This window comes from Lichenostomus cassidix, chromosome 13 (assembly GCF_008360975.1).
Source record: "Lichenostomus cassidix isolate B80296 chromosome 13, HeHo_3.0, whole genome shotgun sequence".
NCBI lineage: Eukaryota > Metazoa > Chordata > Aves > Passeriformes > Meliphagidae > Lichenostomus > Lichenostomus cassidix.
The window spans coordinates 17711229-17738180 of NC_139494.1; the positions used below are offsets into that span (position 1 = coordinate 17711229).

A 26952-nucleotide genomic window follows, 5' to 3' on the forward strand; every position below is an offset into this window, starting at 1 on the left:
GGGGACACCGCAGTGCCAGGCAGAAACCCAGCCCTGCCCTGCCAGGCTCCTGCTGGAAACAGCCATCAGAGCTGAACACAGCACCCTGGGCAGGGCTGCTGAGGCAGATAATCTGCAGGCAGAGGCTGTGACAGCCTGCTCGAGCATGTCACAGCACTGTCACCATCGTTATAACCACAGTAATTGGGTGTCCAGCCTGGGCTGATGTACCTGCAGGGGAAGTACTCTCGAGTAATTAAGAAATATTCTGCATTTGGTTTGCCACTGCACTTTCTACAGACAAAATCAGTGAGAGATTAAACCAATTTAAAAATAAATTTTAAATAAATTTACTTTATAAAATAAATTTAAAAATAAATTGGGGTTGTTATTTTGATTTTATTTTTTGGGTCTAATTTTTTACTGTGTAAAATCCCTGGCAAACCTCACTGCAGCCGATAAAGGCACAAGGAGTGAGGAAATCAAAGATACAAAAAGGAAGGCAATGAGGAAGAATGTAAGTCATGCTTAAAGGGTATTGTAGAAACCACAGTTCACACAAGTCCAACCCACTAGGAAACAAATATTTAATTGTACAGTAAATAACACATTTTTACAGTTCCAAACCGTATCTCAGAAGCCACATGAATATAAACAGGCCTGAGATCAGCTCAGCCCCTGGCCCTCCTGCATCTGCCATGGGATGGGGACAGCAAAGGGACAAGAAGGGGAGGGGAATGAGCAGGGCCAGATCTGTTAACTGGAAAATGGTGATTGGTGTTTGGGGGAAGCTTTGCAGGGAAAGGGAGCACTGCTCTCTGAGAAACAGGATTGGAAGGACAGTGCTGTAGGGGATGTGCATTTCAGTGCTGAGCCTGGGGAGCTGGCAGGCAGCTGGGCACAGGCAGAGTGGGCAGCAGTGCCCGTGGGATCCCCGGAGCAGGCAGGGATGCCCTGGGCACCCCTGGAGCTGCTGCAGTGCCCAGGATGGGTGCAGTGCCCGTGGCTCTCCCCGCAGTGCCCTTGCAGCAGGTATCAGATGGGAGGTTTTTAATAGCAAAGGAGCTGCTCCCCATCACCAGTGCCTTATCTGCACGTTTCAAGGGCACGTCCTCTGCCAGCAGGCTGTGCAAGCAAACACCCAGCAGTGCCCAGGAGGGGTTTGCCCAGCGAGGTGAGTGGCTCTGGGGTGCCCTGGGGGCTGTGGGTGCAGGGCAGGGAGGACACCTCACACCAGACCCTCGAGCAGATGAGATAAGTGCCTGGGAAATAATTGGGATGATGAGGATAATTTTGTTCTGCTGCTCCCACAGCTGCTGCCTCTCGTGCAGTTTCCATGCCCTTGTCCCCAGCACAGCGAGGCCACCGTGCTGAGCTTGGGGACAGCCAGGTGTCCTGGCTGTGATGTGGACACAGGGTAAGTGGCTTGAGGAAGGTACCAGGAGCTGGCCAAGCCCTCCCTGCAGCATGGCTGGACTGGCACTGTCCATCATCTCCTTGGAGAGCTCAGGGCCATTGAGGGATGTCACAGCAGCGAGCATTGCCACCTTCACCCCCCACAGCCACTTTAACACCCCTGCTGTTTGCTGGGGCTGTGTCCCACCCCAGGCTGCTCCCTGGGGGCTGCTGGACCCCACAGCCCCTCTCTCTGCAGGCAAACCCAGCCCTGGGAGGAGGCAGCTGGCATCCCCCGTGCCTCAGCCCGGTCCCTGCTCCCCCCGAGGCTCTGGGGGATGTGGAGCAGGGAGCTGAGCTCAAATCTCTGATGCTCTCGGCTGGAAGGAGCCACCTCCCTGGAGCAGGACAGAACTTCCTTGAATTCAAAGCTGCAGCCACGCTCTGCCCGTGGGCTGGGCTGCTGGACACACGGACAGCTGGCAAGCTCCCTGCAGGGCAACTCCTTGTTTTTCTTCTTACAATCATTAACTTAAAAATGCAAATCTCTTTTTCTGGTCATTCGTCCCTTTTCTTGTAAGTCAGCCGGGCTGCAGCCTCTCTGTTCCTGCCCTTCCAGCTCCTCCTGGCTCAGCCCTGCAGGGATTTCCCCATGGCTCCCAGCCCCTGGGGACCCTCACAGTCACCCTGTCACTCTGCCACCAGTCCTTGTCTCCCCCTGGGAGCTCAGAGCAGGGGACAAACGCTGTGCAGGGCCAAGGACAGGCAGAGACCACACGGGCACGGAGTGAGGTGACACCAGGGGGGTGCAGTGACACTGGGGGGATGCAGTGACACTGGAGGTGACAGTGACACTGGGGGCTGCAGGGTCCGGTAGGGGAACCAGGACTGACTCCTTGATCCCCAGCCCCAGGAACAAACCCTTTGTCAGAGCTTCCGGGCACGGTTGGGATAGTTAGTGGGGATTTCCACAGGAATTTCGAGAAGCTGTTTGAAGATATTTTTATGCAGGAAAGGCAGTGGCCTTGCTCAATTATGAGAATTAAAGCCATTTGCAGTGAGGCCAACAGGGGAGTTGCTGTGAAGTGCCCTGTGTGTAGGGCTGGTCACTGAGTGCTACTGAGAGGGAAGCCTCCATCCAAATTCCAGAAGCAGAGACAGAAAAAGAGGGAATGCTGAGGGTTGGGAGCACTGAGCAGCACCAGGAGGAAATTACTATTTACACAGGGAGAGGCAGAGCTTACATCCCTCATACGGGTCGTGCCAGGGCTAATGCACAGCAGACATCTCTGGAGCCCCTCCAGAGAGGAAACTGGAGTTTGGTTTGGGAACTTCTGGTTCTAATTCCTGGAAACACAGCTTCAGTTCAATTTCACAGTGGTTTGTGACTTTTTTCCAGTGGTTATACGAATTTTGGGAAAACATTCCTCTCCTTGGAATTGTCTTCTGATAATACAAGCCCACGTAAGTGGCTGGAGGTTTTGTATGGCTTCACACCCCTGCAGAGGTGCCCAGAGAAGCAGCCCCCATCTGCCTGGCAGAGATCCTGCCCCTTAGGCACAGGAATCCTTAGGGTGGGTTGCCCTTGAAACTTTTAGTGATGTGGGTGGTGAGGCCATGGCTGCCCCTGGATCCCTGGCAGTGTCCAAGGCCAGGCTGGACAGATCTTGGAGCAACCTGGGATGGTGGAAAGTGTTCCTGCTCATGGTGGGGGGTTGGAATGAGGTGATCCTGAATCCCTTCTGTGTCTCTGGGCTTCCAGGTGCTCTTCAGGAAGGATTCCCCCTCCACAGGTGCTGCTGGGAGGTGTCAGTGCTGATGGGACCCAGGGTGGGGTGGGCTATAAATGCTGCTGCTCTGGCCACCTCCAGCTTCTGGGGGAGCTTTGCAGAGCTCCTGGCTGGGGCAGCCCTGCTGTTTGCCCAGGCTGGGAGCACTGGTGCCTGCTGGAATCCTCCCTGGAGGCACTGGGACTTGCCTTCAGCTCCTGTGTGGCCACAGGCAGGGCTTGGTGTGCACTGCAGGGGATTTGTGGCTGTTTCATGCAGCTGGTGGCAAAACCCTCCCTGCCTCAGGCCTGGCCTTGGTGCAGCTTACACCTCTGGGTGCTGCCTGCTGCTGTTCCATCTCCAAGGGACACATCTGAGCTTTTCTGGGACAGGATGAGCCCCTCTCCTGAGCTCCCTGGGGTTCTGCTCCTCTGCCTGGTGCTCCCTGTGCTCTCACAGCTCGCTGTGTCACACCTCTGCAAGTGTTTCTCCATGGAGCATTACAAGACCAAAGCTCCCATGTAGAGCATGGAGAGAGGCTGATATTTTATGTTTGGAGAGGAAATGAGTGGCAGCTGCTTGGCTGGGCCTTTGAGGGGATTTTGTATTTCCCCCGAAAATAAGAGTAAGAATGGGCAGACTGTTCAGCCTTTCCTGACAATGAAACTTTGTCATCTCTGTAATTAACCCTGTTATTTAAATACTTCTTCCATGGATATCATTGAAGATTTCATAGCCCTTGGTTTCTTTACTTTTCCATTTCAGCTTCCTGCACTGCAGTGACTCCCAGGGGCGTGACTAATGCCTAATTTTACTTTTCCATTTAATTGAGAGCTTGTTTCTGACTTTGCCTTTGTGTTTTTAACTCTAGCTTGGGCAGCTGCTTGATGCCTTGTTGCTGCCCCAAAATGCACCTGTCAGGCCTTTTCTTTTCCTCCCAGGGAATTTAGAGAAGATCTATGACCAGCTCTTTCTTTCAAAAACATTTCCATCACAGTGATGTGTTGGGGGTTTTCCTTATTGTGTGCTATGTGTCCACTTCCCCTCTTAAGGAATTCATCAAAAGGAGAATTAAATTCTCTTAAGGAATTCACCCAAATTTTCTTAAGGAATTCACCCAAAAAATCCCAAGCTTGAAACTCTTCTTATTTATGTATCACTTCTATTTTTTTTTTGTCAGTAAGGACTTCCCTGAGGGCCTGGAGAGATGTTTCCTTTGCCACTTTCTGGCAGCTACAGGGAGTGGATTCCCTTCTTCCCCTCACTTGCTAGATATCCACCACCCTGCTCTGCAGAACCCTTGTGCCAGTGATGCCTGGAGGGAAAAGGACCTGCTGAAGCCTTTGGACAGCACAGGGAAAGACCAGAGGTGAAGAGAATGATGATGCTGGGAGCTCCTCTCAGGATGAGATGAAACCTGGACCATAAGCAAGGGGACAGTGATCTTCAGCACCACTGACCCTGTCTTTTCCTGGAAGGTAACATGGGAAAACAGTGGAGCTGTGGCTGCCCCATCCCTGGGACTGTCCAAGGCCAGGTTGGACAGGGCTTGGAGCAACCTGGTGTCCCTGCCATGGTTGGAACTGGATGATTTTAAGGTCCCTTCCAACCCATGCTGTTCCGTGAAGTTCCTTTGTGTGTTCTCCCTGCATCATGTTAAATGTGCTAAATGCCTGCAGACATCCCAACTCCCTGACCCAGCCATGTCCCTCCCTCATCTTCGTGCTTCAACAACCATCACATCCCCACAAGTTGTGACCTTGCAGCCACTGCCTTCCTGATGTGTGGCACAGGCTGACTGTGATAATGCAGAGCTTTGTTCTGTGCCACATGTGTGCACAGCCCTGGTAACATTTACAGTGGGAATGCTGCTCCCAAGGGAGACAGAGAAGGGTCATTGTGGATTCAGTCAAACGGGGATTTGTGCTGCCAGGAAACTGAGCCTCTGCAATCTCCCCACCGAGGCATTACTCTTTAAAATAATGTTTCTGATTTGTTAGTTATTCTGTGTCCCATTGCTGGCCAGGATGGGCTGAGCACAGAGCCAAGCATGGCAATTCTAAAAGCTGCTTCACCATAAGGCTCTCAGGGTACCTTTGATCATCAGTCATCAATACCTTCACCGAATTATGGGGACACAAAGCAGGCACTGAGTGCACAAGCCTGGCTCCAGCACCAGGAGCATCATCCTGGAAACAAAAGTCAAACTTGACATCAGGCTAGGCAAAGCCACGGGAGTTTGTGAGCATCCCTGTGCTCTGGGGAGGATCCTGGTTTGGGGTCCTGTCAGCAGCTGGGGTTGGGGTCACACATTCGGACAGGAGGAGGGAGGTTTGCAGTTGGACAGGTGTTGGAGAAGAGCTTAAACCTTAACGAAGTAGTAAAAATGTAAGTAAGCTGCCCCTGAAACTGGGGAAGGGGAAGACAAGTAGCACTCTGGGGACTTGTGCCAAAAACCATCAGAGCTGGGCAAAGTCCCACCAGTGCAGGGTGAAAGGAACTTTCCAGCAAGGCTGAGGGGCAGCTCAGGGCTCAGGGGCAGCTCAGGGCTCAGGGGCACACATGGCTGCTCGGTGCTCTGGCTGAACAGTACCGAGAAGTTTTCTTCTATTTTTAACACGGAATCAAAGGAAACAAACCTTCCTCACGGGCTAAAAGCACCAGGAGACTCTCTGAAGCCCGAGGAGTGTCCCTGTGCTTCCTGCTCTATCTGCTCTGACACCTGCCAGGGAGATGGAAGGGAACGCTGCCTCTTCTGCAGACAGCTCCCCTGGGATGCACTGCCTGGGGCTTTGTCCCTGGGATTGCTGCTCTCCTGGGTGCTCCCAGCTCTCTGAGGCACGTGCCAGGCTGGGCAGAGGTGGCACCAGGAGGAGCTGGCATGTCCTGGCCATGGCTGGGAGGTGAGTGTGGCAGAGCACGAGCAGGACGTGAAGCCAGTTAGCTAAAATAGACGAGAGGCTCGACAGCTCCAGCAAAGTGCTCTCTGCAGGGGACAGGAACTCATGGCCCAAGGCATGAACACGGGCTTAGGAAGGAGCTGGATGTGGAGATGATTGTGGCACCACAGGCTGACTAACAGGAGATGGCATCGATATTTCTGTTCAAAGGGAAACCAGTTCCAAAACCAGTTACCAAACCCGTGGTGTCTGTGGAGATTTGGCAGCACAAGTGGCTAGTGATGAGCTCTGCAAAAAGTCCGTGGAGGTTAATGAGTGTGAGCTGGAAGCTGAGGAAGATTTGGGACCAAGGACCACAGCCCAGTTTGGTTTTCATTTCAGGGGATCTGTCCTTCTGCAGAGGCTCAGCTGTGTCACTGCTGTTCCCATCTTCTGTCTTGTCTCACCCACCCCTGCAAATGTGCCTGAGGGCCAGGAGGAGGGACTGCAAGGAGAAAAGTGAGCTGCAGACGGGAAAAAGGGAATTGAGTAGGTGGAAATTTCATGTGTGACTGCGAGAGGTGCAACGCTGTAAGGGAAAGTACTGTTCCACTCTAAAGTATATATATATCTATCTAAATCATGTTCCATGGAAAGCTCATGAGTGCTGGGTGGAGGGAGCACTGTCACGCTGAAGGTGTCACTAAGGCTGTTTGCTGCAGTCACATGGAGAAGTATCAAACAAGAACACACCCAGAGCACATTTCCAGGATAACAAGGGAGAAGGGGAAGCCCTTGGTGTCTACCCTACAGCTGTGTTCACAGCCAATAAGAGGTCCAAGGTCAAGGATTGGATCTCTTGGAGGGTTGTGAGTACAACAGGTCAATATAAGCCCTTTGCTTTACAACAGGGAATTCATGGATATTCATTGTGATGGTCTAATGCATTATCTGAAACAGGGTTGTTTTATGTTTGCCATATACAATGCCTTGTCTGTGTCTACCCCAATAAAAAAACTCCTGGGAGCAAGGAAGATGTGAGTGTGATATACAGCCACATAATAAGTAGACCTTGAACATTGCTGCCTGAGGGCAATTCCAAGAAACCTCTCGTGCAGCTCCAGCATTCTGACAGTCAGGATGGCTGTTGTTGTCTCCTGGGGTTTAATGAAATGCATTAGTGCCCAAGCTGGTGGTGTTGTGAGACCTGGGTAGTGTGTGCTTCTCCACCTTCCCTCCCCTGTAACACAGGCTCTGATTTTCAGGGCAGAGGCAATGCTGCTGGGACTGGGTCAGCTGTTGGAGGGAGTGTCTCTGAGGCAGGACACATCATTCCAGGATGAGCAGGAGGAAGGCCTGGGGTCCCCGTGGGGTGCTGGTGCTCAGCCCCAGCCTCCCCGCAGGGCTCTGTCGCTCCGAGGCTGCTGTGAGTTGACACGGCGGCTCAGAGCTGCGTGGGGATGGCTCTGGCTCCTCACCTCCCGCTCCTGCTGTCACTCCAGCTTTCCCTAATTGGTGAACTTAACTGGCAGAAAGCTTTCCTGGAGGAGAAGGGGCTCCTTCTGCCGTGTTAGCAATGGATGTGTCATGGGCACCCAGTGACAACCGCAGCCGGTGGGAGAGCAGGGCAGGAGTGTGGAGGTGGGAAGATGCTGTGCTCAGATGAGGGAGCTGATCCAGCTGAAAACTCTCTCTGAAAAGAATTGCTGTTTTTCAAACAAACCGGTTTAATCCAGCTGGCTGCACGACCCACCCAGAGATAAGGCTGGTGGCAAGAGAGGGCTGGGAAGAGCAGCTGGGGCTGAGCTGAGCTGCAGCCAGAAAATCCCACACTGGTTTGGGTTGGGAAGGGCCTTAAAGACCATCCAGCTCCAGCCTCCTGGCATTAGCAGGGACACCTTCCAATAGCCCAGGTTGCTCCAAGCCCTGTCCAGCCTGGCCTTGGACACTGCCAGGGATCCAGGGGATCCACAGCTTCTCTGGGCACCCTGTGCCAGGGCCTGCCCACCCTCATAGGGAACAATTCCTTCCAATATCCCATCCAGCCCTGCCCTCTGGCAGTGTCCCTCTTCTTCCACTTGGCTGTGGTGACCCCCACGCCTGCACCAGGAGTTATTTGATCCCTGAGTCACCTAATCTAGGTGGAAACTGCTCTTCTTTCATTTTTGTTTCAATGCTGGAGTCGTTTTCTGCTGATGTTCCCCGAGCCGGTGAGCTGTGGGATGTGGGTTGGTGAGTGAAGGAGAATGTGCTAATGTGTGGTCAAGGTTGGCTCAGGGGTGGGGCTGTGGGATTAGGGCAGCCACAGCTTTCATCAGTGGGAAGGATGTGTGAGCACAGCCCTGCCGAGGCTCAGAGGAGGGCTGGCTGTGGCCAGTGGGCTGAGCTCTCAGTGGCCAGGGTTCTGTCCAGTGCTGCTGCATCCCACACAGTGTCCAGCTGACCTGGCTCGCTTGGGGTGAGGCAACCCAGCTGCTTAAAAAGATAAATCAAAGCAGGCAAATATGGCAGGGATGCAGAAGGATGCAAGCTGTTGTTGGCTACAGGCAGGAGGATGTGGAAGTTTGGGGGGTTTGTTTGCTTCTTTTTCCCTTCAGTGATACACGTTCTCAGGAATGTCATGGGATCCTTGGGGCTGTCCTGTGCAGGGCCATGAGCTGGGCTTGATAATCGCTGCTGGTCCCTTCCAACTCTTCTATGATATTCTTTTGCAGTTTGGATGCACAGTCCTAGGATAATGGAGCTGGAAGATGTCCATGGCTGTTCCTCCCCAGTCCTGTTGCTGGGATCCTGCTCCCACACTTGGAGCTCAAACACAAGTGATGAAAGAAGCCAGAAAAAGGGGAGAAGACTCCTCACTACCTGCCCAAGGCCTTGGTTCCACTGGTGTATGTGTGGTATTTCATGTGTGACAGAGCTTTGTATGGCCTTGATTCTGTCCTCATCAGAGAATGACAGTCTGAGCATCATCATTTTCTGTGGTTCTGGAAAAGTGCTGAAAAAAATTCAATTTCAAGTCCTAGATATTCTGATTCTCCAAGGCAGTGTCCTATAAATCTAGTTCCAGGTTATTCTCTATTAGCACTAAGTGCTGGAACACTTTTAAATACGAACAATTGTGATGTAGAGGGATAAAACCAAAATAGTGCTCCTGTGGCTTCGTGCAGTGTAGAATTAGGGAGCATAATCCAAATAATAACATCTCGTGCTTTTATGGGGCTGCGTGCATATGGCGTAAATGACAGCTCATTAAACTTTATATCCTGCCTACAAGATAAGCATGTAATTAGTATTACATCCTTTTTTTATAATTAGGAGGCCTCATCCAAAAAAATGTGGCTGGCAAACCGTATTTGAAGGCGGTGACTCAGCCTGAATTAGTCTGTGGTGTGAGGATGGAGAGAATCGTGCTTTAGTGGGTAAAAACAAGCAGAGACAAAAGGTTGAGCTGGTGTCAGGTCGCTGTTCCCGTGCCCACGCTCTGGAAAGCACAGGTGGATGAACTTTTAGCTATCGGGGGTGGGCTGGGGGTCGAGTTTTGTGCAGGACATCATCCCGGAGCAGAGCGCTCTGAGCGCCGCACGGCTGAGCTGAGAGCAGTGCGGAGCGGGCTCGGGGGAGTCCTGAGCTGGGGAAACGGGGAATTCCGGCCGTGCGGGGAATATCCGCAATGTGTCTGTTTGTCACAGCCGGGGACAGGTCACCGCCGGCTGGGTGTGCGTGTCTCTCCGGGCGGCTCGGGGTGGCTCGTTCTGCACTCGGGTTTGTGGTGGGGTTAGGTGCTCTCAGCTCTGTCCCTTTTCCCTGCCACCATCCACCTCACGGCAGCCAGCAGGGCCCGCGGGGAGCAGCAGTGCGTGTGGCTGCAGTTCGCTCCGGGACGCTCCCGGCCGAGGGAAGGAGGTGACGAGGCAGCTGCTGCGCCCCGGCCAGATTCCTGGCGTGGGGAGAAGCGACCGGGTCTGTGTGCGGCCACAGCCATCGTCTGGGGGGAGAAGTGACATCCATCCTCTATGGAGGGAAGTGGTGACAGCCATCGTCCGTGGGACGATGCTCTGCTGGGGACACGGTGCGGGGACAGGGCCCCACAGCTCCGCCTTGGTGCCGGCATCTCCCGCTGCCGCTCCGCATCCAGCCCTTCCCGGAGATTACGGGTTTATTCTCTCAGATCGCACCACTAAGCCCGGGCAATAATCTCCTGCACAGATGTGCGATGGGAGGAGAAACGTGCGAGCCGCCACCCGGCCGGGCACGGGCAGGGCCGGAGCGGCGCTGCCGCAGGCCGGAGCGCGGGTTTCCCCGCGGCAGGGCAGGGCAGGGCCGGGCAGGGCAGGGTCGCGGGGAGCGGGGCGGGAGCGGGGCGGGAGCGGGGCAGGGCCGAGCTCAGAGCCCAGTCCGGAGCCACCGCTGCCCGGGGCGGGGCCCAGGTGCGGGAGCCGCGGGAGGACACGGCCACGCCCCCTCCCCTCCCCCGCGGACGATTGGCTGAGCGGGCGGAGGGGGCGGGAGAAAGCGGAGACGGGGCTCTCCCATTGGCTGGCGGAGCGGAGCGGGGGGCGTGGCGCGGCGGCGGCGCGGGCGGGCCCGGCCCGGGCGGCGGCCCCAGAGCGGCGGCAGCTCCGCCCCCACGCGGCTCCGCTCCCGCCGCTCCGCCCGGCTCCGCTCCGCGGCTCGGCTCGGCTCGGCCTGGCCCGGCACCGCGCTCCCGCCGCCCGCCCGCACAGGCGGCTGCGCGCCTCGCCCCAAAAGCCTTTCCGTTTTTAATTTTTTCCCGGATTTTTGCGTGCTTTCCCCCGCCGTGCCGGGCAGCATGGGGCTGCCGGCGCTGGAGTTCAGCGAGTGCTGCCTGGACAGCCCGCAGTTCCGGGAGCGGCTGCGCTCCCACGAGGCCGAGCTGGACAAGACCAACAAGTTCATCAAGGAGCTCATCAAGGACGGGAAGTCGCTCGTCGCCGCCCTCAAGAGTAAGTGCGGGCCGGGGGCGGCCCTGCGGGACCCCGCGACCCCTGCCCGGTCCCGGGCCGCCCGCCCAGCCCCGCCCGCCCCGCGCTGCCCCGCCCGGGGCTGCTCCGGCCGGACCGCCCGCGCCCACCGTGTGCCCCCGGGTGTGCTGCGCCTGGGCCGGGGGAACGAGCCTGCTCCTGCTCCTGCTCCTGCTCCTGCTCCTGCTCCTGCTCCTGCTCCTGCTCCAGCAGGACGTGCGTGGTCCATGGGGACACATGTGGTCCTGGTTCTGGCCCATCAGCACATGGGCCTTGCCCTGGTCTGTCTGGACATGTGTGATCCGTCGGGGTGGATCCATCGGGATGGGCATGGTTCTGGTTCTGGTTCTGGTCCTGGTCCCGGACCACCAGGATGTCCGTGGCCGTGGTCCACTGGTACATGTGTGGTGTTGTTCCTGGTCTGCCAGGTCCTGGTCCATGGCTCTCGGTGGTCGCATCCTTTGGGAGTGGTTTGCCGGGGTGATGGGTTGGTGCCATGCCCTCCCAGTTGTCCTCTGCCCCCTCTCTGCTCAGGGTGGGGGATGTCCCATGCCCCCACTGTGGCTCTGCCCAGGCTGACCCCTCCAGTGCCATCCCCTCTGTCTCCGTGGGGAAGTGAAGATGGTTGCAAAGCTGCAAACCAGTGTGGAGGGATGCAGGAATGGATGGATGCAGCAATGCAGGCTGTGGCTCCGAGGCTGGGGACACCCTCACCTGTGGCTGGCAGCGTCCCTGTCCTCCCCAGTGCCCAAGCTGAGCTGGGTCCTGTCCCCACGGCCGGGGTTGGGGACATCTCTGCATGGCTACCCACTGCCAGGGTTGGGTGGGCTGTGCCTGCAGGGTGCTGTGGCGGCTCGGCTGCTCCTTAAGCTGCAGCTCTGTTCCTCCTGCTCCCTCATGGGGTCATTTGGGTTTTTTCTGTTTTTAAGTCTCTTTGGCCCAAATCACAGGGTGTTTCCCTGTCCAGGGGGATTCCCCCACCCAGCATGCCGGCAGCACTCGTGGTCACCAGTCTGTTTCATGGGGTGACATCACGAACTCTGGTGCCATGGAGCCCCTGCAGCATCACCTGCTGTGCCTCAGCCTGGCCTGGGTCACTGTGGGGGCTGTGGGACAGAGAGGTCAGCCCAGGGTGTGTGAGCAGGTGATGTTCCATCCATTCCCACCACCCTGTCTGTTCCCAGCAGGGCTGATTCCTGCTCCCTCCCTTTCTGAGCTCACACCGAGCCCCATGGGTGTAGTTCCCTGTGCTGAAGTAGCAGCTGCTAACATCTGGCTTACAGGGACTCCCATTGTACCAATTCTTGGCATTTGGGGTTGAAAGAATCTCAAACCCAACAGCTGCGGGTGCGTTTATGGTTCTGCAGGTCTGAGCTGTGGAGCTTTCTCTGAAGGCAGCCAGTGCCTGGCCCTGCCTGGAGTGTTCATTCTATACCAAAACAAGTCCTACAGCGTTGTTCTTCACAGAAAATACATTTTGGGAGTGAGCTGGTGGGTTCTGAGCTGTCTCTGGGCTCAGTCGGTTAGCTGGAAGCAGGTGCTGGCTGAGGTGACTGGCTGTGTCCTCACCCTGGTCAGGCTGTGCAGGTATTTTGGGGTGTGCTGAGAGCTCCTGTGGGCTCGTGGCTGCCAGTGGGCTCCTGTCCCCCTGGCTGTGGCCGTGGCTGAGCCGCATGGCCCCTTGTCCCAGGCTGCCCGCACCGGGCAGGAAGAGCTCTCGCTGGCCTCTGGAGATAAGGATGTTTTTGTGGCTGAATTGTTTTGTGCTTCTATTGAATGCGTTCCTGGATTAGCCCTTAATTCCTGCGCAGGGCCGGGGGGGAGTTCCAGTGGTGCCCAGGCTGGGAGGACAGGAATAATGCTGATTCTGCTGAGCATAGATCAGTGTCCAGGCGCCGGCACTGCCTGCCCTGCCGCCACCTCGCCTGCACGTGTGGCACTGGGGTGATCCCCAGGGCACTCCTGGGGAGGGGTTGGGGCGTGTGGGACAGGGCACTGCCCAGGAGGCTGGGAAGTGGTGTCCCCTCCCTGGCTGGGATGCTCAGTCCCTCTGCATCCTTCTCCTGCTGTAGGAGTGACTTCACCTGCTGGGCAGCTGCTCCAAGCTGTGATGCCCCCGACTGATCCAGCAGAGCCCTGGTGCTGGATGGCATCTGGCCCAGCTCTTCCCACGTGTGTCACCCTCAGTGTGTGACAGGTCCAAGGTGTGGTGTGTTTTGTGAGCCCTTACAGACCATTCCAGTGTCCATCAGCAGGGATGGAGGTGCTGCAGGGGTGAGGAGCTGCTGTGCTGCCTGTTGCTGGTTGTTGTATCCATGTCACTGCTGCAGGGGCTGGGGGTGTCACCCCTGTGAGCCAGGGCAGGTGGTACCTTGGGGCCATTCCTGGTCATGACTGGTTGCTCACTTCTCTTACCCAGCTTTTATTTTTTCCAGTCTTTCCAAGTGGTTTTGATTTGCCTCCCCATGGCTGACCATGGTGGCCTTATCTCTCTGTCATTGTCCCCATGCTGTTGTGGCACGTGGCTGTGGAGCTGGGCAGGCCTGGGGAGCAGCAGACCCCTAGCTCAGGAATGCTGCCCATGGATTGAGGGATTCCAAGGGTTTCTGGGCCCTTGGACAGCGTGACAGCCTACGTGAGGTCTTGGCAATATCCTCTCTCGTTTTCCTTCCTCTTGCCTTTTCTGCTGAACGTTTCACATCCTCTTTGTATGAAGACAGGCGTGAGTGGAACGTGTAACTGTGCTGGGGAGGGGCTGCTTGGACAGGGCGGTGGAGGGGAGGATGATGAAGGGGGGGAAGATCCCTCTGCAGAGCTGGGCAGGAGCAACAACACTGGCATGCCAGGATGGTGAGAGGAGTGGATGGAGTAAGGACACAGAGTCTGCCAGGGTTTGGTAAAGGGGCTGCTCTGCCCTGCTTTTGCCCTCAGTGTAAATACAGAGAGAAATAGGATTCTCAGAGCTTTCTCCTACCCTTAGAAAAAAGAAAAAATTCAGAAGGTTGAAAGTGATCCTCATTTACTGAAGGGCTGGTCTTGCTAAATATCCTCTGGAGTGTGCGTGCATGTGTGTATACATAAATGCTGTTGGATCTTTTTCCCCCAGTGAGTTTCTGTGCCTGTTTCCATTGTCTCTCTTCCCTGCTTGACTGGTATTCAGTGACCTGGTTTTCAGCAAAACGTGTCCCTCTTCCTCCCTGATCCACCAGCCATAAATTATTCAGAAAGTTTTGCAGATGCAGAGACTTCAAGTGTGACATAAATAATGAACTCGAAGCTTGGATGCCGCGAAACTCGTTCTGCGTCGCAGGAGCTGTGGTGACCATCAGGACCAGGGTTGCTGCAGGATTTTGTCCCTTTGCTTGTCCCTGGGCCTGTGCAAGGGGCAGGCAGGAAGCCAGTGGCTTGTCCCTGTGCTGGCATCGCCTCCAGCCCCTGTGCTTCCACGGCGGGGGAGATGGAGCCCAGATGGTGATGTGGAGATGCCTGCAGCTTGCTTTGGGAAACAAGCAGCACATGTAGGGATAGAGGATGAGGAGTGCAGGGGCTGCCAGCCATCGCCTCCCCCGTGCTGTGCAGAGGGCTGAGCCTGGCACCCTCCTCCTCCTCCCTGTCCCCCTGTCCCTGGGCTGCCAGGCACCATGTCCTGGTGCCGATGGGGCTGTTGTCCCCTTCAGGCACTGGGAGCAGCCCGGTGCCCTGCCACGTTTCTGCTGGTTTGTTTTCCTTCTTCCAACTCCCAGGCACTAATTTGAAGCCACCAAACCCGTCCACGCCCCGGCTGCTGCCATGCTCCCACGGCACAGACTGCAATTTGTGTGGTGGGGCTGGGCTGGGGCTGCTGTGGGAACCCCCTCCCCATAGGGGCACAAGGGCTGGGCCCCAGTGGGGCTGTGCCATGCCCCACGCTCCCACGGGACAGGCAGAGGTGCCCATGCCCCAAAAGGCACAGCTGGGCTGCTTTGGTGTTTTGGATCACTTTGCCTTTAGCTGTTTTTTTGGCTGGGTCACCACAGAGCTGTGGCCAGCAGCGAGGAGAGGCTGGAGCGAAGGGCTGATGTGGGGTGGACATGGATCCTGCAGTGCCTGGGAGCTCCTCTGGCCCCTCCGGCTTCATGGGACAGATGTTGTGGCACCTTCCCACAGGTCTCATGCCGGCTCTGCCCCCCTCAGTGTGTCCCATGCTGGCTGTGGTGAGCAGCTGGTGTGGCTGTCAGAGAAGCCTGGTCGCCCTTCTGTCTGTGCCTGCAGGGTGTGATTTTAATGCGTTGCCCCCTGGGCTGACCCCTGTGTGCCTGCACTGCACCAGGGTGGCTGCTGTGACCTGTGCTGCCACCACGGGTAGTGCCAGCAGGGTTTTGCTGCAGCTCGGAGGTTTTCCTGGGACACATCCTGCTCTGAGGCTGCTGAGGCAGCAGAAAACATGAAGTGGGGTGATGGGGTAGCTCCTGGTGGTGCTGTTGGTGTTCCAGGCTCTGGGATGTGCTTGCTTTGTTCCACGTCTCAGCAGCATCTTGGTGAAACAGACCCTTTATGAAATGGCAGTGGGGTGGCAATGCCATACCCAGAGCTGTGCCTGTGGGGCAGCAGTGCCAGTCCCAGATGGAGCTGCACTGGATCTGCAACAGACTGGAAGCGAAAGTGAAACTTTTCCCAGCGTTTACTTAATTCCCTTTTTACACAAACACGGCTCAGGCGGGTGATAAGGAAACGTGACTGGCCGATGCCGCCGATTGTCCACTCTGCCTCTTTGTCACTGCCTGTCCCTTCCTGCTCTCCACAGCCCCTGGCTCAGCACACTCGGAGTGGGTCTGGGGCAGCCCTGCCTCGGGTGGGCAAAGGGCAGGTAGATAACAGGGTGCTGTGCACTCGGGATGCCCTCCTGTGCCTCTGCAGGGACAGAGCCCTGGGGTGTGTTGGAGCATGATCCCAGTCTTGGGCTGCTTTGTCACCTGGTGCCATCGGGGGTCACGGGTCCTTGTGCCCCAGGTGTCTGCTGGTGCTGGGGAGGAGGAATCCAAAGCCTGTCTTAGGTTATTGTCATCCTTTTTGTGCTTCTGCTCCCTGAAGAAAACAGTCTCAGCTGAAACCTTCCCATCACTTCTGCACAGAGGAGAGGAGGGATCAAGATTCAGAGGTTTAGGTCTGTCCTTTCCAGGAAGAGCCCCTGTTTGTTCAGGTGCAAACCTGAGTGCTCAGAACTGTCCTGCCCAGGAGGGTTTGCAGGCTCCTGTTTGGAGGAAAAGGAGCACTGTGCTTTCTGGAGGGTGCAAAACCAAAAGGAACCACCTCGCTGGGTTGCTGTGACCGCTGGCACTCGCTGCTGCTCGGGCTGTGCCATGAGCAGTGGTGCTTGGCTGCTGCTGGGTGCCAGCTGCCCACGAGCTGTGCAGGGTGTGGGGCAGCCAAGGTGAGTCACCTGCACAGCCCTGTCTGTCTTCCCAGCGCAGGGGAATTGCTGCCCTGCGGCAGGGGAGGATTTCCTGGAGCATCCATGCGTTTCCCAAGGAGCTTGTTCCATGCTCAGAGGGCTGGGGGGTCTCTGCCTGTTCCCCCATCCCCGCTGGGGCACAGCCAGGGCCCCCTGGGCTCTCCCTCTGCCTTGCAAACCACAGGGCTGGGCTGGGGGAAGCACATGGCTTTGGGTTTGGCTGGTAAAATTATTTACTTTGATTTTTCCTGCTTTGTTCACCAAGCCAAGGTGTAACGTGGCTCCCCTGTGTCAGGGTGGATTTTTCCCCTCTTCATTCCTGTAGGAAGCATTTGGTGTTGGGAATACTTTGGGCTGTGGAGGAGGGACATGGTTATGGCTCAGCCAGTCCTGTGCCAGCAGAGCCAGAGGCACTGAGGACTTCTCCTCCTTTGCATGACCTGTGTGGCCTGTGCAGCCACATCTTTAATAGCTTGTCTGGGATTTCATTCAAATGAGGACAAGTGATAATACTGTGGTTGACTTCCAACACAAGTTGATCCTACTCTTCCTCCCCAGTGGAAATTAGCAACAGGCTGTATTCCTGCTTGGGAGATGCTCAGGGCTGGGCTGGAGCCAGGTCTGGCCTCTTGGCAGCACGCAGAGGGAACCTGGTGAGCACCAGGGTTTGGGTGTGCAGGAGAGTCTGTGTTTGTGATTCCATCTTTTACATGATGCTGACAGAAGGCTCATTAGCAGGGCTGGGAGATCTCTGTAATTGGGAGTGTGCCACGGAGCACCTCTGGGCACATGTCCCATCCCCTGGGGTGGGGATGGAGCCTGGAGAAGCTGCAGGGCCTGCCCTGAGCACGTGTCCCAACCTTTGGGATGGCTGGGGATGGACTGGGATAAAGAGCAGCTCTGAGAGGGAGGGGCTGGAGCTGCTGGAGCTGAGAGTGCACAGCTGTGTCCAAGGAGCAACTGAGCAGGGGCATGGAGCTGGGAAGGGGATGTGGAGGGCCAGGTTGGATGTCCCAGTGCTCTTCCAGCACTGGGAGCTGGGTACCTGCTGTGTTCTGTTCATGCTTCCAGCACGGAGCAGCTTTGCCTGATTTGGGTCAGGAGGCTGTTTTCCCAAGGCTGCAGATGTGCTGGCACAGCTTGAATCGTCTGTCTCCATTTGTTTCTGCAGTGCTGCCAGAGGTGTGTGGCATCACCTGCACCGTGTGTGGCATCACCTGGGTGCCCTGGACACAGGCTGGGGGCGGTGGGCCCCCTTCAGATTTCCTTTTTTTCCTTTCCTTAGCTGCTAGCAGCTCAGAGTGACGTTGGGAATCCGTGTGAGGAAATGCCGTTCCCATGGTTGCTGAGGGGAGGGTGGGAGGCAGCGGCAGTGCCCATGTCCCCGAGCTCTCTGCAGCTTGGCACACGCGGTGCTTCTCTGCCTGATTCAGTGGCAGGGATGGGATGGGTGACTCGTTCTGCCCTTGCCGTGCTGCCAGACCCCTCCCCAGCTGGCAGAGGGGCACCACCAACCCCTTTGTTTGCACCCTCTCCCCACAGGCACCTTAAAATCGTGGTGTGCTTCTCCCTGAACCCCAGGAGCAATGCCAAGGCCAGGGCAGCATCCCTGCACAGACCAGGGCAGGGCTGCTCAGGGGTTGGCAGAGGGGCTTCAGGCTCCCACCGTGCCAGCAGCAGTGTGGCCAAGCAAACCCTGCTCACGCTGTGGTTGTGGTTTGGGGCATTCTGGGACCCTTCTGCACCATGCAGGAGCAGGACAGCGGCAGGACGGGCTGTGGGAGGACAGGCTGTGCCATGGATCCATCCCTGCTGTGGGTTACTTCATCCCTCACTTCTCAGGCGCGCTGTGATGAGTAGCTGCAGCGTGACCGTGGTGGGTGGGAGGGAGGCAAAGCGAGGGGGAGCTCGTACAGAAACCTGCACAGCTTGTTCGCTTTGCTGTGAATCATCCCCCTGCGCCTCCCCCGGGCACGCGAGCGGCTGTCACAGCCGGTGGGGACAGGGCTGCTTTCCCTGTTTCCCTGGCACGCTCCCTGCTCCAAAGGTGCTTCCACCTGCTCCGTGCCAGCGCTGGTGACCCCGGGCCTGTGAGCTCCTGACAAGGCAGGACCTTTAGCATCACCCCAGCTGTTAATGGCAAGGATGGTCTCAAGTGTGGCTTGTAGGAACTGGAATTGTGCTCCTCAGCCTGTGCTCCCACCTGCCGAGGGGAGCTGGGGGTCACGGCATGTCTGCGGTGCTGGGGAGGGATGGGGATGCTCTGTGGCGGGGGGAGCACAGCGCCGAGGGGGAAGGGGATGTCTCTGTGTGATGCCAGGCGGGTTTCTAGCTGGAGCTGTGGGAAGCACACCAGCCTCCGGACCATCTGCTGTGGCACGTGGAGCGGCGGGCACAGCCGTGCGCGGGGCTGGGCTGCCTGTGCCAGCGCGGGGACAGGGGACAGCCAAGGCCTGGGTGCTGCTTCCTCACCCCTCCCTGGGCTTTGGACCCTCAGGAAGGGCTTGGAGCAGCTTGGGCTAGTGGAAGGTGTCCCTGCCCTTGGGAATGACATGTGCTTTAAGGTCCCTTCCAACCAAACCAGTCTGTGATTCCGTGATCTGCAATGAGGGAAAGTGTGAAGGGATCTCTGGGCCGAGTGACCTGTAAAAAGAGCTGGCATGTGCCTTTTGCTAACAGTGCCTGGTACAGCATTCCTTTGCTGGTTTTTATTCTTTTTCTCGCTGAAGCAGCGTCTGTCCAGAGCGATGCCCTCATAGAGCGCTGGTTGCTTAGCAATGTTTTACAAAAAAACCCAACCATTGCAGAGCAGAGCGTTGGGTGTCTCTCCCACGAATTCTGGGAGAAAGCCCAGGTTACCGGCACTGATTCCTTCCTGGAAAGGGTGGTCAGGCATGGGCACAGGCTGCCCAGGGCGGTGGTGGAGTCACCATCCCTGGAGGGGTTTTACAGGTGAGGACAATAGTCAGTGTTGGCTTTGGCAGTGCTGGGGGAATGGTTGGACTTGATCTTAGAGGGCTTTTCCCACCTAAAATGTTCCATGGTTCTATGCTGTGCCCTGGGCTAAGTATCCCTGGTCTCACCCTGTGTGCCTCCCTAGGCTCTGCTGGAGATTTTAATTTATATTTCTCTTTTCCTGCCGAAGCAGGAAAATTGACTCACTTGCCACTGACGTTCCTGCGAGCGCAGTGGGATTTTTCCTGTTCTTACAGCTGAGGTGGAGGAGCACTGCAGACAAAAGGATTTCCGCAGCCTCCTTGAGAGGAGAAGGAAGTAGGTTGTGCAGAATGTCTTCTGGAGGGGCGAGGAGCTGACCCCACTGCCCTGCCCTGGCTGTGGGTGAGATCTGCTGCCTCTGGCGTGGGGACAACAGAGGAGGGGCAGGTGGGCACTGCCCCATGCCATGGCCTGGCTGGGATGTGCTGGGAAGGCCTTCTGTCCTGCCCACAGTGACAGGGTGTTGGTCCCCTCCCCACCTGGCCCCGGGGGTCTCTGGGCCCATTGTCCCCTGGGGACCCCGATGCTTTGGCACCTGCCCCTTGAGAAATCAAGCAGGCTCCCTGTGGCCCACCTATTAACTAATTAGATTTAATAACAAACTAATCCAGAAGCTGGGCCAGTGCCTGAGGCAATCTGCTCCCTCCCAGTGGTGTCTGGTGGGGCTCTGGCATAGCCCCCCCGTGCAGGGACCCCCCTTCCTGCCAGACCCCCTTCTGCTCCACTAATGGGCATTGCCTGGGTCAGGAGCAAATTTCTTCTGGATTAGTGTCCTCTAAATCGATTAACTGTCTCGGGCAGGGTATTCTGTCCTAATGAAATGTGATTCCAGGCTCCAGTCGATGAAATATTGTGGTAACAAGGGTAAAGTCATCTGCAGCCTTCCTGTGCGTTGTGCCAGGGTTTGGAGAGGAGAGGAATCACAGAATTGCACAATGATTCAGGATGGAAATGACCTCCAAGATTATCAAGTCCAACGTGTGACCCATCACTATCTTGTCAACCAGCCCAGAGCACTGAGTGCCACATCCAGTCCTTCCTTGGACACCTGCAGGGATGGGGACTGCAAACCTCCCTGGGCAGCTCCTGCCGAGGCCTGACCACCCTTTCCATGGAGAAATTCCTCCTGATGTGCAACTGAACCTCACCTGGCACTTTGAGGAAAAGTTGCAATTTTCAGACCAGTGTTATGCTAACAAGGACTGACCTGCACTGCCCAGTGAGGGAAATGGGGAGCTGTGAGTAAAACGTGGCATTTCCATCCTGCCCTCAGAGGCACTTTACTCGCAGGTGTAAAGCTGGAGGCACTTACATGACCTGCCTGGAGCAGTGGGAGTGGGGCAGCATGCAGGAGGAGGGGAAATGCAATATTCAAAATCCTCGTTTTGGGAATAGTGGTCAGGGATTGGGGTTTGAAGGTCAGGCAGCTCCGTGCAGTGGGACAGCTGTACTCAGCAGGTCTGACATCTTTCTCTGAGCCAGCACTGTGCCCAAATCCCTGGCCTGGCTGGGACACAGGGATTTTCTCTGCTGCTTCCTCACATTGTTTGCTCGTGCAGTCGGCTGCCCGTGGAAATGCCAGCCGGGACAGTAATTTTCCATTTCATTACCATGTCCCTGATGTTTTCCAGGCACTTAAGCTGTCGCCTGTGTTTGCTGTTTGGATGCATCCCTTCTCTGTGTTGGAGTGGTGAATATTTACATTTGATTTTATTCAGAGACCTTGCCTGCTCCCACCTGAGCTCCCGTTGCTGTGATGCCTGGCTGCCTGCCCAGCAAACTCTGTGGCTGCAGGTTGGGACAGGCCAGGGGGTTCTGCCGTAAAACAACACCAGGATGTGAACAAAAATAAGCTCAGGGAAAAGTGCCAGACGTGGGAGCTGAGTGAGGAAGTGGAGAAATCACATTTTATTTTGTTTTGCCACTAAGTGCACGAAATGCTCCGTGTCCAGCGCAGGAGAGCAGGGATGGCATCTGGGGGATGCTGCCCTGTCCTGGGGGCAGATGGGCTGTGCCCCACCAGAGCTGTGGGCAGCGATGCTCTGGGGGCTGGGGGAGGACTGGGGTGTTGCCATGTTCATGCAGAGCACCAGGAAGGCCCCTGGGCAGGAGGCACAGAGGGCTCTGCTCAGTGCTGGGGTTGTGCTGATCCGCTGTGCTGCTTCTCTACACAGTGATGGTCAACCTGGAGCTGCCAGCCAGGGTGGTGGTAGCTGGCTTGGGGCCCCCCACCTTGCAGGGACATCCTGGGGGTGTGCAGTGGTTGGCAGCACTGCCAGGCAGGCTCTGGCAGCCCCGTGTTTCTCTGAGCCCCACTGCTCCTTGCTGGGAGTGAGGACTTGTGTTAGGCTGTGCTTCCCTGCAGCTGCAGACAGCTGTCTCCTCAGCCTCTCCAGGAATGGGAAGCCTTTCCGGGGGTCGTTTACATCATTCCTGGGTTGTGTTTCCTCCATGTCCTGGCTGCAGGCAGGGTGAGCTCTGCTGCCCAGGCACCTGTGGCTGCACATGGAGCTCCTGGTCATTCATCTGCCATTGCTGCCCTTCGTCCCCATCCAGCATCATCCCCTCTGTCCACTCTCCCACCCGAGTGGTCTCTGAGTTGAGAGCTGCTGCAGCTCGTTAAAATAACCTGATTAATGCCGAGCTGGGGCAGACTGTGCTGGGCACAAAACAGAGCACTTCACTTTGGAATGGTTCCTGCTGAAAAATCCTGTTTGGGCAAGTGGACAGCATCATCCAAAGTTTCCATGCAGACAGGTGGGAGTCTTCCAAGTTTTGCTTTCCTGGTGGGATGGAGAGGTCATTGTTTGAAGGTTCACGTGCCCAGTGCTGAAGTCCCTTCAGGTGGGACCCTTGCTGAGGGCCACTTCATTAACTGCATCATTAACCCATCCCTGCTGCCTGGAACAGTTTCTCTCCTGCCAGTGTCACAACCCTCGTGACAATGTGAGGGGGGAAAGGCAGAGCTGATTTCATGAGCTGGGCTTCTGCAGTGTCTCAGCCACTGTGAGATAAAGAAGTCACGAAAGGGGCTTTGTTGCAATATAACTTGATGGGCAAGTGCTAAGAAAAGCTGAACAGGAAGGATGGAGAGCAGCTGGAGACCTTTGCTCTGGGTGTCTGTGGCAAAGCAGGCTCAGTGCTGGGCTCAGGGCTCCAGAGCCTGAGGAAGTTCAGGGCTGATGCAAGGCTGAGAAGTGGGGCAGAAGGGCAAGGGTTCCAATGGACCATCAGTTCCTCAAACCAGGAGAAAACAGGAGAGTGGCTGGAGCAGTGGGAGTTGAAGGATGTGGCTTCTCACCTTGGTGCTGCTGCAGCCCTGGCCCTGCTGCAGGATGTCACTGGGCATGCTGGGCTGGCAGCTTGGAACCTGATGGTCCTTCTGGCTTCATTTCCCTTGGATCTCTAGAGCCTTCCATAGGGAATCTTGGGAAGCTTTGCACAAGCGTCCTGGCCTGGCAAAGCTCCCGAGATAACGCCAAGCATTATTGATTTGGGGGTGGCAGGATGACATGGTTGGGGTGCTGGGCTGGTGGGCAGCAGGGGATAATTTTAGCTGTGCAGCCAGGCAGTCCTTCCGAGGGATAACTTTGTTTTTCCCGAAGCACAGAACCTTTATCTCTTAAAATACCATGGAAATAATTCATGTCTTCGGCGTGTTGCTCAAATCTGCTCTGCTGTGTGAGGCTGGTCAATGGTGCCATTCAGCCCACAAAGGAGTCTCTGTCCCTCTGGCAAACGCTGCCTTACGGAGCCACGTTGAGTGTGTGAATCCAGGCAGACAGGGATGCCTTGGCTGGCAGCAATGCCCAGCTCTCCCCTGGCTGCAGGGCAAGGCTGAGCCGGAGCTGTGGCACCTCCTGGACCTGCAGTCTTGGGGCATCTTGGACAGATCTTCAGGTTGTTTTACACTTTAGCACACCTGAGTAGTTTTGGGATTTTTGCTTGAAGCATGGTTTGTAGGGTATATGTGTTTGTAAGCTTTCTGTGGTAAAAGTGAAGTTTTGGGATTTGGCCTCCCTGTGTGTGTGGAAAAGGCTCCAAAATGGGGTCTGGGGTGTTGTGGGGCCATGGCAGTGATGCTCTCCCTGCCTTGGGGGTCCTGCTGGGACCCCCAAGGCTGCAGGGACTGTGCTCATGGCACTGGTCCTTGGAGTCACCTTGCTGTCTTTGGCACCCTCTAACCTCCATCTCTGGCATGTGCCAAGCCATGGCAGCCTCTCCACGGGCTTTTGAGCAGAACATGACAGCAGAAGCTGTGCTGGAGGTGGGGTGGGCTCTGCCCATCTGGTTTGATATATTCGCTCATGATGATTCAGAGGAGAACCTGCCAGCAGCTGCTGTCCCATCCTAAATCACTGATTAACTCCAACCACCTGGTGGAGAAGTTGTTTAATAAACAAATCAGTGCTAATTGTGGATGGAAGTGACTCTGGGGTTGGGCCAGGCCCAGAGGACTGCTGTGCCTCACGGGAGCAGGGCTTTGCTGACCTTGCTGGGAAGCACACAGAGGGGATTTAAACCTTCTGGAGCAAATGAAGCATTTAATGATGCTGCCCTGACGCTTGATGCTGACCCCAAGGGCTGGGGCTGGGGGGGTAAAACTCCATCCTGCCAGCTGCAAATGCTGTTTTCAGGCATGAGGCTCTGGATTCCTGCACGAGCTGTGGGGCCAGGCTGGATGAATGTCCCATGCAGAGTGCTCACATGCATCCATGGCTGGGTGCAGCTGGCCATTCCCAGCTCTGACCTTTCCCAAACCCCCTTCCCTGGGTATCCCTGAGCTGCAGGAGTGTTGTGTGACCCCAGGAAGCAGTGCTGTGCTGCAGCCCTGGCTCGCCGTGGGGACAGACACCATATTGCTGCTTTCTAAGCACCCTTGGCAGGCTGTAATCCGGCTGGTTTGGCTGCTGATTAGAGCGGCTGTTCCCTGGATTACCCGGCCCTGCTGGCCCTGGGGCTCTGCACTTGTTCTGTGCTGGGTAGGTGGCTGGGGAGCTGTGGGGCTGTAGAGGTGCTGTCCCAGGGGCCAAGTGCTGTGTCCTGTTCTCTGCAGCCAAAGGAGGGGTGTGCAGTGGTGATCTGCCTTCTCTGGGCTCTGCATGGGGCTGTTTCACAGGGCAGCCCTGCTGGGGGCAGAGGGGGTGCTGGTGGGGACTGGCATAGGGGACTGGCACTGCCCTTCTGTCCCTCTCCGGGGCTTGCAGGGGACAGACAGCCCGAGCCTGCTGTTCCTGCTGTTCTTTGCTGCGGGGGAAGGAAGGGGCAGGAGGCTCAGTTCCTGTTGTCCACTTGAACATTAAATATAGGCTATTAAGCAATTTTCTTTGCAGGAAGTGTAGAAATCCCATTCCGTGTGAGCACAGCCTCTGGCAGAGCCTGGAGCTTGCCTTGCAGCAGCATCCTCTGCTCCCCCTTTGGAGCAGCATTAACCCTTCATGGCCAGAGTCAGCAGCAGGTTTGTCTTTAACCTGAGCCAACCACCCTGAAGCTTCTGCCCCTGTCCCAGGTCCAGCTGAGCCAGAGCTTTTTGCTTTTTCCAGCTTATGTAGCAAACTAGCTGCAGAGTCAGCTCGGGGGAGAGCCCCCACGTCTGAGCCAGCAGTTTCACTTTTCCCTGGCTGACCTGATCTCTCCAACACGGGACCAGGCAGCAGGACCAGGCAGGGGGAGACATTTGTCTCCCTGACATCTCATTTTGATGTGCTGTGGTTCCTCTCAGTGTCCTGCCCGTTGTCCCTGTGCTGCTGCCTGCAGACCTGGCTGGAATGGGATCATCCCCATAGTGCCCGGGGTGCTGCACTCGTGGAGGAGGGTTGGGAAATTGTGACTTCCTTCTATAAACAGCCTTTTTCAGTAGTTCCAAATTCCTTTGGAAAGAGGCTTTTAATGTAAAAAAACAACCACTTCAGTCTCCTTGCAGTAACAGCAACCACTTCCCAGAAAGAGTGAACTTTCAATAGCTGAGGAGGAGGAGGAGGGACAGGGGGAGCACAAGGTGCTCCCTTGCTGCTGATCCCTTGCAGGATCCCTGGGGGCTGGAGAAGCCTCTCTTCAGCCGGGTTTGGAGGGAGCCCTGAAGCTGGAGGTGTGTGGCTGGGGTGGGAATTCAGCCAGCAATTACCCAGCTCCCTGGCTGCAGAGGGAGGAGGAATGTGGGGTGACCCCTGGGCTGGGTGTGAGGGAGGAGGGACAGGCAAAGGGGTCACCCATGGCTGCTTCCAGGCAAAGGCTGCTGTCCCCTGTCCTGCTGGGAGCCATCTCCCTTCCTGCTGCTCCTGTGGGGGATGTCGAGGATGCAGTGGATGGGGAGGATGCATCACTTTTAAAAGGGCATTTCATTTAGATCCTTGGTTGCTGTAGCTGTGCAGGTGGACTTGTGTGTGCTGATTTCTCTGTCAAGTGGACTTTGCTGAAGGGATTGTCCCATCCCCACCACCCCAGGTGGGAATAGGGAGCCATGGGAGGTGAGGAGGAGGAGAACTGCAGCCTGAGCTGGTTGTGTTGCTCAGGCAGGAGGATTTTTCAGGCTTTTTGTGGTGGTTTCCCTGATGCTGTGGTTGATTGATCAATCCAGCGGAGAACTTGGAAGGAAAACTTCCAGACCATTGGCGCAGCCTGGCTGTGACTCATGCAGTGTCCAGGTGGTTCTACTCATGTGTGAGAGGAAGCAGCAGTTCCTCTTGAGCCTTTGTTGGATTTTGGGTTTGCTTGTTCACAGCCCTGGGGAAGAACCCTCAGGAGCCAAGCTGGCTCGTGAAGGAGCTGCCCTGCTCTCCCTGTGCCTTCCTGCTTCCACTGGAGGGGTACTGTCCCTAAATGTAGTTGAGACGTTCCAGCTTTTAGGAAAAGGGGATGCTGGGGTAGGGTTGGTTCTGGCAGTGGCTCAGGGGGGACAAATGGGCCCCACAGGGTGGGCACAGGTGCTCCTCTTTCCTTTTCTGGCTGATCCTGCTGCTAATTTTGTCCTTTATCGCTGTCGCTCCAGGAGTTATCTCTGTGTCCCCCTGCCTCTCCCTTGCCTGTTTATTAGCACTGTGGGCCATTGCTGTCAGTGCTGCTGGCTCCAAAGGCTTCTTGGCTTTGCTCTGGCTTGTGCCTGGTCCCACAGTGTGACCTGCTCCTCACTCTCAGTGAAGGGGTGGCCCTGGAGAGGGTGAGCCTGCCCTGGGAGCTCAGCTCCCCCCAGGTGTTCATTGTTCATCCCTGTGCTGCAGCAGCCTCCAGCTCTGGGGTCCTGCCCAGCCCAGGGGTGTCACATCAGGCCAGGTTCAGGTGGGCACCTGTCACATGTAGCGTGGCCAAGGGCTCGGGGGGATGGCGGAGAGGAAATGGCTCCTCGAGTCATTAACATCATCTTCATGGTTATTCCAGGGGAGGCAGGAGGGACTGGGTGAAATCCCTGAGCCCTGTGGTGGCTCCAACAGCCCCTGGTGAGGAAGGAGGCTGCTCTGCTGCTGACACCAGCATGGAAGGGAGCAGGGAGAACTGCCCAGTGTCCTTTGCTCAGCTCTGTGCTG

The 26952-nt window shown here is 56.4% G+C and overlaps 1 protein-coding gene across 3 annotated transcripts in view; it reads left to right on the top strand.

Moving 5' to 3' along the window:
* The first annotated feature begins 10629 nt into the window (after window positions 1-10629).
* Window positions 10630-26952, top strand: part of ARHGAP26 (Rho GTPase activating protein 26) — a 98715-nt gene continuing 82392 nt past the window's right edge. For 2 of the 3 annotated variants that reach the window (XM_085074079.1, XM_085074080.1), the window contains exon 1: window positions 10630-10986. In XM_085074079.1, the coding sequence (XP_084930205.1) occupies window positions 10833-10986 (154 nt within the window). In that variant the 5' untranslated portion in view covers window positions 10630-10832. The remainder of the gene's footprint in view (window positions 10987-26952) is intronic. The other variant, XM_085074077.1, reaches the window with a different exon arrangement.